This window comes from Xenopus laevis, chromosome 3L (genome assembly GCF_017654675.1).
Source record: "Xenopus laevis strain J_2021 chromosome 3L, Xenopus_laevis_v10.1, whole genome shotgun sequence".
In the NCBI taxonomy this organism is placed as follows: Eukaryota; Metazoa; Chordata; class Amphibia; order Anura; family Pipidae; genus Xenopus; species Xenopus laevis.
In genome coordinates, this window is record NC_054375.1 from 147,709,863 (window position 1) to 147,722,725 (window position 12,863).

Consider the following 12,863-nt stretch of genomic DNA (forward strand, 5'->3'; position numbering starts at 1 on the left):
TGCAGTGAATCAGCAGAAGATGGGGAGCTACTGGGGCATCTTTGGAGACACATATCTTTACTGCTAAAGGGCTGTGGTTGCCTTGGGCTGGTACAGAAGCCAAAAACATAATGTACAACATTTTACTTCTTTAGTTAGGCTTTAGTTCTCCTTTAATTGTGATATCAGTCATGTGCTGAGAAGAGAAATCCCTCTCCCCTGGACCAGCAGAACTGACCACCCCAGGGGTAAACCAGGACCAGTGTCTGTATCACGCTCCCCATTAAAGGGCTGTTTCCCCTCCTATTAAATGTAGATTGAATCAGTCTCATTATTATTTTAATAAGAATATTTCATTTATTTAAATTGCTGTTTTAATACAAATCCATCTAAAGGGGAAAGTATCACGTGACGTTTTCTGAACTATTGATTGCAGACATAGGATGGGAGAGATGAGATTTGTAGCTGATTAGGGGGTGGAGTCAAAGAGGAATACTGAACCCCCCTTTCTCTCGTTTCTGGGTGGCGCAGAACAAACACACTCATTGCTTAACATGCTGCTTTATCTTATTGCTGGGTAAGAAACTACCTATTTCTATGAGAAATATAGTGAGGGTCCCTTCAGCTTGCGCCTATGGGAATCCAGCCCAAGCCTTTCAATGCAAGTGCAAATCATCAAGCTCCCAATACAAGACGAAGGATGTGGGGGCAAAAAAAAAAAAGAAAAAAAAAAAGCTTCCAAGGAAAAATGAAAAACAAACCAAAAAAAAGACCACACTTGAAAGCGATTCTCAGGATTTGGGATACAAGAGTAAGAAAACAAGATGTCGTCCCACTAGGCAAAATTCCATTGTCAGCAGGTGGTTCATTCAGTTGGTTCTCAGCTGATAATCTGGAAAGGAAAAGACATGAGAGGTAGTTGGTTTCACAGGCGCCGGCTTCATTTTACCCAATAGATTGGCACCGACCAGCAATTCACTTTTAGTTGCCCTTTAAGGGTGAACATTGAGCTTTCTCCGCTTACCTCCGCTCTGAGTGATATATCTGACCCACGGAAGGGCTTGGTATCCACTTTTCTCGATGATCTTCATGTATCGAACCTTTCAGAAAAAAGAACCACATGATAAAAGTCGGGTTCTTGTTTTTATACATTCAAATGCTCATCTCAGTTCTCAGTTTTAATAAACATTATTTGATGAAGGGATGGCAGTGTCCCTTTAAGCGACACCTCTTCACCTTATTAATACGTTGCTCTTATTGTTTTCTATTCTGCTGGTATTGAACTTCATCCCTTTGCCTTTTTAATGATTGACCATCATTGTGGCACATATAAAAGTTCCCATACACAGAGCGTATCCCAGGGATCAATTCCTGTGTACGTCCAATTGGAGAGGTATTCAGGGTCTGCCCAACCAGTCTTTACTCAGATGCAGTACTCAAACCTACCTGCAGGGGGGCAACTTTAATGCAAACCCAAAGCTGTGATCAACCTGATCAACCAAATTACCAAAAAAGGAAACGGTTTCATTGGGAGGGGGTTGAGGGCAAATTCCCTCCAGATTACAACCTACTCTTTATCCAAGTAGGCAGGTTGGGTACCCATGTATTGTCTGCATGATTTAAGGAATCAGGGTTTATTTGCCCAAAACCCCACCAGATGTATTAGTTGCCCCAGCACCCTGCTCGCTCACCGTCTACCCCACTTACTCCTTCTGCTTTGTCTGCCCCATGCTGCTCACCCCCTCTGGGCTGCTCTCTACACTCTCCTTCCCTGCCAGTCAGTCCACCTCCTATTGTGCCTTCCTCCATTTGCCCCAGGCAGATCCCTCGTCTGCCTACCTCTATTTCCGGCCCTGGCATTCTGTAGGTAACTGACAGTGGGTACCAACCAGGCTAATTAAGACATTTTCCTATAGAGATTCTTTCATGGGATCCCTGGGTCAATTCAATTTATAATACCCCAGAACACATCAGTATAGTGCCAGTTCCGTGTATAATACCCCAAAACACACAGCGGCGTAAATACAGTGCCAAGTCCATGTATAATACCCCAGAACACACGGAGGGATAACAATAGTGCCAGTTCCATGTAGAATTACCCAAAACACACTGTGGGATAAATACAGTGCCAGTTCCATGTATAATACCCCAAAAAAGGCAGCAGCATAAATACATTGCCAATTCCATGTATAACACCCCAGAACACACGGCAGGATAAATACAGTGCCAATTCCATGTATAATACCCCAGAACACACGGCAGGATAAATACAGTGCCAATTCCATGTATAATGTCCCCAAAACACACAGCGGCGTAAATACGGTCGCAATTCCTTGTATAATACCCCAGAACACACGGAGGGATAACAACAGTGCCAGTTCCATATATAATACCCCAAAAAACGCAGCAGCATAAATACGTTGCCAATTCCATGTATAATACCCCAGAACACATGGCAGGATAAATACAGTGCCAAGTCCATGTATAATACCCCAGAACACACGGAGGGATAACAATAGTGCCAGTTCCATGTAGAATTACCCAAAACACACTGTGGGATAAATACAGTGCCAGTTCCATGTATAATACCCCAAAAAAGGCAGCAGCATAAATACATTGCCAATTCCATGTATAATACCCCAGAACACACGGCAGGATAAATACAGTGCCAATTCCATGTATAATGTCCCCAAAACACACAGCGGCGTAAATACGGTCGCAATTCCTTGTATAATACCCCAGAACACACGGAGCGATAACAACAGTGCCAGTTCCATATATAATACCCCAAAAAACGCAGCAGCATAAATACGTTGCCAATTCCATGTATAATACCCCAGAACACACTGAGGGATAAATAAAGTGCCATTTCCATGTATAATACCCCAAGACACACAGCGGCATAAATACGGTGCCAATTCCATGTATAATACCCCAGAACATGACAGAATATATGGAGTTTCATTTCCATAGGTAATGCCCCAGAACAGCAGGATAAATACAGTAGTCGGGTCGGTAAGTCATTGGTGTCAGTTGCAGGTGCCTTATCCTCCCCAATAAAAATCTGAACATAAGGTCCCACTCACCTGGATTCCTGAAACTGTGAAGTAGGGGATTTCAAACTTGACATTTATTGGGGGTTTTCCTTCTAATTCTTCTCTCTCCACACTGGGCAGGCCGAAGTGCGCACGCATAAGATACTCCTTACCCCCCTACACACACACAAAGGATAACGGAATTCAATGTTGGGGCTTTGTTATTGTGCTTATGAATAATGTTCATTCAATATTTAAAAAGGGGAAAAATACCAAAAACCAGCATTAAGACAAGAAGTTTGCTGAAATTTTGATTGACCATTACTTCAATTTCTTAAATTCTGTTTTTTATTATTTTTCTCCTTTTTAAATATTGAATGAATTCATTCTCTCAACACCTAGGGGCCGATTCATGAAGCTCGAGTGAAGGATTCGAATGAAAAAAATTCGAATTTCGAAGTATTTTTTTGGTACTTCGACCATCGAATTGGTTAAATTCGTTCGAATTCGAACGAAATCGAACGAATCGAACGAAAAATCGTTCGACTATTCGACCATTCGATAGTCGAAGTACTTCCCCTTTAAAAAAAACTTCGACCCTCTACTTCGGCAGGTAAAACCTACCGAAGTCAATGTTAGCCTATGGGGAAGGTCCCCATAGGCTTGCCTGTGATTTTTTGATCGAAGGATTTTCCTTCGATCGTTGGATTAAAATCCTTCGAATCCTTCGATCGATCGATCGCAGGATTAGCGCTAAATCCTTCGACTTCGATATTCGAAGTCGAAGGATTTCAATTCGAGGGTCGAATTTCGAAGTATTTTTAACTTCGAAATTCGACCCTTAATGAATCTGCCCCCTAATATCTTAAGCTTTTTTTAACAACCAATTCGGATTAATTTTCTCACTGGCAATCGGAGATTGCAATTAGCACTCGACTTTATTTTTAAACAAATTATTTTTAAATGTGGACAACCTAAGGATTAAGAGCATTTGGTCCTACGTAGGCAAGTAATTAATACACATTTCTCTACCTCAATAATTAAGCACAAGCACTTTGATCAGTCAATTCATTTATTTTACTTATTCCTCATTAACTAACAAATGAATTATATTTGAGATGTTATGCGAAGTTATTTAAACTTTTGATAACTGCACCAAGCACTTTGTCAGTGGGTAAAATAGAGAATTGGTGGTGGAAAGAGGGTTTTTTTTACTATTTTTCTTTAATAAATTAAAGGTCAATTGGGTAATCGATACCTCCTCTTTCCGGAAAGTGAAATTCCACGTATAATCAGCAAGGGTCCAATATTATCCCATTCAAAAAACCTGTTTCACTATTGTTATTTATCTTGTAAAGCTCACCGGAAATGATTTGATCGTCCAGACCACCACATTTTTTTCAGGGACGTATTTTGCACTCCCCACGCTGGTTTTAAACTTGGGAGAATCCGCGTCACTTGGGACTGGCACATAAATTTCCACATTATTTGCCACCGACTGTTTCTTAAATTGGCCCTTGGCCTGAAAAGTGTAAGAGATTTTAATTAGCGTTATCAGTTTCTGTCCATGTCACCCTGCAGTGGGAGGGACAGACTCATGTCCCATAGTTCCCTCCTGTCTGTGTCACTGTATCACCCTGCAGTGGGAGGGACAGACTTATGTCTCATAGTTCCCTCCTGTCTGTGTCACTGTATCACCCTGCAGTGGGAGGGACAGACTCATGTCCCATAGTTCCCTCCTGTCTGTGTCACTGTATCACCCTGCAGTGGGAGGGACAGACTCATGTCCCATAGTTCCCTCCTGTCTGTGTCACTGTATCACCCTGCAGTGGGAGGGACAGACTCATGTCCCATAGTTCCCTCCTGTCTGTGTCACTGTATCACCCTGCAGTGGGAGGGACAGACTCATGTCCCATAGTTCCCTCCTGTCTGTGTCACTGTATCACCCTGCAGTGGGAGGGACAGACTCATGTCCCATAGTTCCCTCCTGTCTGTGTCACTGTATCACCCTGCAGTGGGAGGGACAGACTCATGTCCCATAGTTCCCTCCTGTCTGTGTCACTGTATCACCCTGCAGTGGGAGGGACAGACTCATGTCCCATAGTTCCCTCCTGTCTGTGTCACTGTATCACCCTGCAGTGGGAGGGACAGACTCCATGTCCCATAGTTCCCTCCTGTCTGTGTCACTGTATCACCCTGCAGTGGGAGGGACAGACTCATGTCCCATAGTTCCCTCCTGTCTGTGTCACTGTATCACCCTGCAGTGGGAGGGACAGACTCATGTCCCATAGTTCCCTCCTGTCTGTGTCACTGTATCACCCTGCAGTGGGAGGGACAGACTCATGTCCCATAGTTCCCTCCTGTCTGTGTCACTGTATCACCCTGCAGTGGGAGGGACAGACTCATGTCCCATAGTTCCCTCCTGTCTGTGTCACTGTATCACCCTGCAGTGGGAGGGACAGACTCGTGTCCCATAGTTCCCTCCTGTCTGTGTCACTGTATCACCCTGCAGTGGGAGGGACAGACTCATGTCCCATAGTTCCTCCTGTCTGTGTCACTGTATCACCCTGCAGTGGGAGGGACAGACTCATGTCCCATAGTTCCCTCCTGTCTGTGTCACTGTATCACCCTGCAGTGGGAGGGACAGACTCATGTCCCATAGTTCCCTCCTGTCTGTGTCACTGTATCACCCTGCAGTGGGAGGGACAGACTCATGTCCCATAGTTCCCTCCTGTCTGTGTCACTGTATCACCCTGCAGTGGGAGGGACAGACTCATGTCCCATAGTTCCCTCCTGTCTGTGTCACTGTATCACCCTGCAGTGGGAGGGACAGACTCATGTCCCATAGTTCCCTCCTGTCTGTGTCACTGTATCACCCTGCAGTGGGAGGGACAGACTCATGTCCCATAGTTCCCTCCTGTCTGTGTCACTGTATCACCCTGCAGTGGGAGGGACAGACTCATGTCCCATAGTTCCCTCCTGTCTGTGTCACCGTATCACCCTGCAGTGGGAGGGACAGACTCATGTCCCATAGTCCCTCCTGTCTGTGTCACTGTATCACCCTGCAGTGGGAGGGACAGACTCATGTCCCATAGTTCCCTCCTGTCTGGGTCACCCTGCAGTGGGAGGGGCACCTCCATATATTGTTGCTGCCTCCTATTTATTCTTACCTTCACCATAATCTCCAGCCGGCTATGACTGAATTTCTCAATCACTGATTCTATCCAGATTAATGGTTTAACCTAAAATACAAATAAAATATATTTTGTCAAGAAATGTTATAACGATTGGCTCTGCTGCACAAATCACACACAAGGGTAATGATCTCTTGCTGGTGTTGAACTACTTCTCTTGGAATATTAAATGGATTGTGGAAGATGCTGGGATTGTTCATAGAATTGTACTTGTTTATACAGAATTCCGTAATGCGCCCAGTGTGCGGTTCACGTGGAAGAATTCAGTACCTGTGTGTTCAGCCTGTAAGACATGAGCTCAAAATCGCCATCCGGAGGGATAAAAGAAATGGTGCGGTCGTTCTCAAACCGGGACAAGCGGACGCACTGGTGAAACTTCACATCTTCAAGCTCCACTGTTTTATTCTTGTTACCTGTTTTTGAAGAAACGACAAATCCATGTCACTGGGTGGGCGGGTCTTTGTTTACACAACAGCTACAAGATGGCTGAACACAGCAGAGCGGCTAGTGAACTCACTGCAATAAAAATCAGGACTTTTGCTTCAAATTGTCATCAAACTCTGCCTGAAGAAAGAACTGTAATATAAAGTATGCAATTTATAGTGCTTAGATAACTGATAAATGTTTCACCGTTAATGTTGAGAAGAACTAATAAAGCTCAACGCTGAATTTTACTGGAAATACTACACCTAGGGGCAAATTTACTTAAGGTCGGATATCGAGGGTTAATTAACCCTCGATATTCGACTGTCGAAGTTAAATCCTTCGACTTCGAATATCGAAGTCGAAGGATTTAGCGCTATTCGTTCGTTCGAAAAAAAGCTACCAAAGCCTATGGGGACCTTCCCCATTGGCTAAAATTGACTTTGGTAGCTTTTAGGTGGCGAACTAGGGGGTCAAAGTTTTTTCTTAAAGAGACAGTACTTTGACTATCGAATGGTCGAATAGTCGAATGATTTTTAGTTCGAATCGTTTGATTCGAAGTCGAAGGTCGAAGTAGCCCAATCGATGGTCGAAGTAGCCAAAAAAAACATTCAAAATTCAAAGTTTTTTTCCTCTATTCCTTCATTCGAGCTAAGTAAATGGGCCCCTTAATGTTTGGGCTTCTCTACCGGTTCATGACCCCGGCAGCCTCCAAAGGTGCCCCCCTAGTAGCTAGGTAGAGTTGGCAGGCAGAACGACTGTTGCTGGTAAGGGGAACGAGCCTGGTAGAATCCACCAGTAGAGTTATCTTATCCCCCCACAACTCACGTCCAGTTAATTCAAAGAGGACTCTGTCATTAAGCCCCAGCCGTAACTCCGGCATCCCTGAGAGAAAGACCCTCAACTTCACACTGCCCACAATCTCACTCCGTAGAACACTGCCGTTGCTGTTCACCTGGAACACAAAGAAGGACATAGTGAGTGTGGGTTGAGCCAGAGCTCAGCAAATTACAATACAGGGACCATGGTCATGGACTTACTAGAATATTGACAGACTCAATCACATCTATGAAGACTTCATTCTTTTTATATTTGATCCCTTCGGACCTCCAGGACACAGCATTGGTCACAGTGGTGGGGACACGAGATTTGCCCGTATCCAGTTTGTTTCCTTGCTGTGTGATATACCTATAAATAACAGAAAAAGACGGGGGTCATGCCTGACCAACTATAAATTGGTAGCAATAAGGAAGGGTGGGCAACAGAGATTTACATGTCATTGAGATGACCAGTCAATGCTACCTGCTGATTGGTTTCTCCCTATGTGTTAGTAGGCCATGATGGAACAGTAGGGCAACGTAGTGAAAGCAGAGCAAGATGGCCTCCAACTGGTGCACCACCGGGCCCTACTATGAGCAATAATCTGGGCAGTCACCCCTTTCTTCACCCATAATAGGGCAAGATAATTATAGCAAAGCAAGATGGCCTACATTTCCTTCAACTGGTGCACCACAGGTTACTACTATGAGCAATAATTGGGACAGTCATCCCTATTAACACCCACTGTAGGACAAGATAGTGAAAACAGAGCAAGGTGGGCCACTTCTCCTCCAACCGGTGCACCACAAGTTACTACTATGAGCAATAACATACCTCCTGTAGCGCTAGAGTATACTGACTTGTGCTAGGGCAGTTTAAGCTACTTTCCTTGGTGGGCTGAGACCACCGATGAGCTCTCTTTCTCAGGGGTAAGCCCTCGCAATGCGGTGGAGGCAGGGTGTAGTGTAACTGTAACCTGGTGCGATAGCACAATGATGGGCGCCAGTAGTTCTTTAACAGTTGAACAAAGAACAGTATTTATTGAACAGTAGCACAGAGATCATTTAGCACATTGATCCACAATGGAGTATAGAACATACACAGCAGCATAAAGGAAGCATATACTCACAGCACGTATAGGCTGAATCCCCACAGACTAGGGAATATACAGCAGAGAGTAAGTTGACAGCATGTGATGGGTATTGCCCAGTTTTCAGGATATCTTCCAGTGGCAGACTAGGGGAACTCCTGACATCCCTATCTCAACACTTGGTTCCTTACTCTGGGTCAGTAATACCCTGGATCTTAAGCTGGCCATAGACGCAAAGATCTGATCGTACGAATCGAGGATTCGCACGATTTTCGGACCGTGTGTGGAGAGTCCCGACATTTTTCGTGTGGCGGAGATCGGTCGTTTGGTCGATCGGACAGGTTAGAAAATTTCTGTCGCTGCTGATAATATCTCTGCGTGTATTGCTGATCGTACAATATCAGTGGGAGATTGTCACCAGCTTTGTCGGACATAACTTTCCTTCTATTGCTGTCAGGGGCAGAACATCGGCTGATCTGTTCTTTTCTACTTTATTTGATCTGAATGGTTAGTGGCAGGTCGGGAGATGGGAAAGTCCGATCGTACAACGATTCATACGATCGGATCTTTGCGTCTGTGGCCAGCTTTAATCCCTCTAATCTCCTCGGCGGAGCTTTGAGCTGCTCAACTACATAACCTCTCTATCACTCCTAGAGCGATCTATAAAACAAGTATAGCTGTCTAATTACTAGGGCCAAGGCGCCTAGGGTCAGCACCACCCATTCCCTTCCAGCCTGCTTGGTTGGGCTAAAGCAATGGACCCAGAGCACATGGTTCCTAAACCTTTTATACTCTGGCACAGTGCCATCTGGTGTACACTGTGTGAACTGCAGGGGTTACATAAGCACAAGGTCCCCATAAAGACCCACTGAGGTGTCCATATTACTAGGGATGTGCCTGTCTGTAAAGTGTAAGGGTGTCTAAGATTTTCACATCCCTACACTCCCAACATTTTGGAAATAAAAAGAGGGAGAAAAAAGTTGGCAGGTCTGAGTAATAATCTGGACAGTCACCGCTATTTACAACCACAGGAGGGCAAGGTAGTGAAAGCAAAGCAAGATGGCCTATGTCTCCTTCAGTTGGTGCACCACAGGCAGGGGTACTTCGCCAATGAGGCGAGTTGAGGCTGTCGCCTCAGGCGGCAGCGCCCCAATATGTACCAGGGGCGGCAAAAATGCTGCTCCTGGTACTTTAAGAGCCGAATTTCCGGTTTTCAAACTGGAAATTCAGCTCTTCTAGCACAGAGAGCGCAGTTAGGCTGTCTGCGCTAGCGTCCTGGCCCTCTCTGCCTCAGGCGGCGGAGGGGCCAGGATCGCCCCTGACCACAGGTTACTACTATGAGCAATAATCTGGACACACACCCCTATTTATACCCACAGTAGGGCAGGATAGTAAAACAGGGCCCAACTATCTACACCCACTCCCCTAAAATAAAAGCTTTGATGACATTGCTACTTACTCCTGTAGAATCTTGCTGTCTGTCGTCTGTGGAAACCCAAAGTCCATGATCTCATCCAGCAGCTCATACACAATGACAAAGTTATCCCGGATACTCTCTTCCTCCACCTCTTTAAAGTATTCTGTGAACACCTGCAGCAGGAAGAAATTAAATGTTTTCCCTAATTCTAAGCATTACTAGAAGTTACTGGGCTTAGCACAATTATTTTAGCCTCCCCACCCGAACTGTGGTTAAAAGACTTTTCTCATACACTGTATGTATTAGAACTACTTATCAGTCAGCACCCTATTCACTCAGAGCCTGGGTGGTCTATTTGCTTTATAGTTACACCCATGCAATAAGGCCTCTCTTCAGCCAATCACAGCTCTCCTTTATTAAAATGAGGACTGTATGCAGCACACACGGGGCAAGATAGTAGTTGTCCTACATCAACTCTGACCTTTGAAATGTTCCATTAGTCTAAGTAGGGAGAATAGATAAAGAGACCCTACTGCCACCTTGATTGTAACTTACACTTAGTGCTGATGCCCCAGACCACCCACCCCATTGTTACTTACCTCTACCAGCTTATACAGGAAGGAATATACAAGGGAGGCATTGGCATTCTTATTGGTTAGTGCAACCACTGATACAGCGAATAGTTAAGGTTGGAAACAAACTTAAAGAAATACAAGGCCATTACTAAGAGGATGGATCAAACCCCCCTTGGCCGGTTGGCCCTGTATTGTGACAGGGGCATCAATTGTGATTGGTTGAGCTCAGTCTAATGTTAGTATTCAGCTGTGGAGGAAGTGTGAGCCGAATCACATGGAAGCAGCTACCAGGGATAGGAGATGGTGAAAAGAGTTAGGCATTTGGGATGGGGCAGATTGAGAAATAGTAGAATTTTTCTTTGATCATTGGTCAGATCAATCAACTGGATGTCATCCCATGAAACGGCAATTTTGCAGTGATGATACTACTAAAGTTCCTCACAAGTTTCTATCAATAGCCACCAAGTTATGTCAAGGTCCATTAACCAATAGCAAACAGTCAATAGTTGCAATTTAATTATCTGCATCTGATTGGTTGCTGCTGGTTGTCCATGTTGCCATGTTACTATGTTTAGGAACAACTAACTTGGGCTAAACCCAGTATGGAACACTGCACATGTGAGACTAAGGTCCACTCATGGTCCTTGGTGCAACTAGAAGTTATTGGGCCTCCCAGCTGAATCATATCTCCAAACATTTTGGAAATTAAAAGAGGGACAACATTTTTTTTTTTATCTGTGTGGCTGTTCTGGGCACTCTGCCTAAAGCCAATTAAGTTAGAAACTTTGTTTCATTTTCTGGCTGTTCAGTACAGAGAAAAATGGGACTTTCCTGTACAAAAGAAGGACTGTGGGTTGAGCTGTCAAAAGAGGGACTGTCCCTCTAAAAACGGGACAGTTGGGAGGCATGGCTAAATCATTGTACGGACCACTAAACTTTGGGAGAATTTCTATGAACATATATTGAAATGACCCATCATCAGTCAGTGCTCCGCTGGAACCCCTATACCTCCTGGGCCCCCCAACAGTCACAGGTCTTACTTTTTCTATTTAGTTACACCACTGCTCATGGTGCCGCCTAGAAACCTAATGCAGCCAATCACATCAAAGCCAATGCAGACAACACATAATAGCAGGATACAATAGAGATTGCTGTGTTTGATCCACATGAAATGCACTTTTCCATGGGTCAGCAATGGAGTCAGGTTGCTCTCCTCTTCCTTCTGCACCAGCAAGGGCATAAAATGGTCGATCTCCAGCGTGTCGATATCACCCTTGTAATTCCTGCAGATAAGGGGCTAAAAAGAGGGTTAGTTGTCACTTCTCTGACATCACCAGGCTGAATCTTCTTTTGATGACATCACTGAACCATTCTGTAATGAAATCATAGCTGGGCTGGTCCATCATCTGTGGTTTGGGGCCCCTTGGGACATACCTAAAAGTACTAAATATTGGTTTTCAGGACCCCGGCAATGATGTTGCCCTACAGTTGTACCACCTACACCATAATAATGGCCACCCTGATTGCAAAAGTACAGTTATCACACTGCAAAATAAAAAGTAGCCTTCAGATATAGGTGAGGCACAATGTCGTGGAATGCTGGGAGTTGTAGTACAATCACATGTCTGTACTGTAGTACTAAGCTTGTGTGCCTTGCAGTGAGTCACCCTACCCATAATCCAGGCCTTTCCCTACCTCGTGTGTGTATTTAATAGGAGTAACAGGGATACAACTACTTACCTTTCCCTTTAGATCCAAGATAAACACAGCGGAGGCTGACATACTGTCTGCTGGGATTTTTCCTTTCTCCCCCCACTCGCAGCCAATGGGTTAATAATTATTCTGCTGGAACTATAAAGGTTCTAATGCTTCTTCTGTTGAAATACTCCTATCCTTGTGGGCTAGCCCTGGACTCCTGTTGCACCGCAGTGAGCTGGGGGTCCTTATTTTTTTAGAGGTTTTATTCTCTTTTCTGTATGGAAACACTCCCGGCTCCTCTTCCTCCTTCCTGTCTTCACCAACCCCCTACGTCAGCAGCTCAGGTAGAGCAGGTTCCAGGTGTACTGCTGGCTTAAAGGCAAAGTGCTCCCATTAGTTCCACTCCCTCTGCAGGTTCCCAGCAGCTCTCTCTCTCTCGCTCTCTCTCTGTAAAAAGCCCATATTGTGCCATAAACATTGCCTTTAATGGGCAGTGTGGGGTATAGAGTTACAGGCAGGAGAGGAGGAGACACAGTTACTGTGAGTGTGCTTCTTTTTTCCCAACCAGTATAACTTGCCCTGTCATTCATAAACAAGTGTAAATGCAACTGCCCCTTTCTTTTATTTACCACC

General features: G+C 44.8%; 1 protein-coding gene across 1 annotated transcript; it reads right to left on the reverse strand.

The window, feature by feature from the left end:
* Positions 1-313: 313 nt before the first annotated feature.
* Positions 314-12,656, reverse strand: ap1m2.L (adaptor related protein complex 1 subunit mu 2 L homeolog). Its single transcript, NM_001093397.1, is given in 12 exon segments — positions 314-871; positions 1,004-1,079; positions 3,066-3,191; positions 4,378-4,536; positions 6,185-6,256; positions 6,479-6,621; positions 7,460-7,586; positions 7,672-7,819; positions 10,000-10,130; positions 10,557-10,624; positions 11,673-11,829; positions 12,273-12,656. Coding segments are annotated over 12 exon segments (1,272 nt in total). The 5' UTR covers positions 12,315-12,656; the 3' UTR covers positions 314-848.
* Positions 12,657-12,863: the final 207 nt, after the last annotated feature.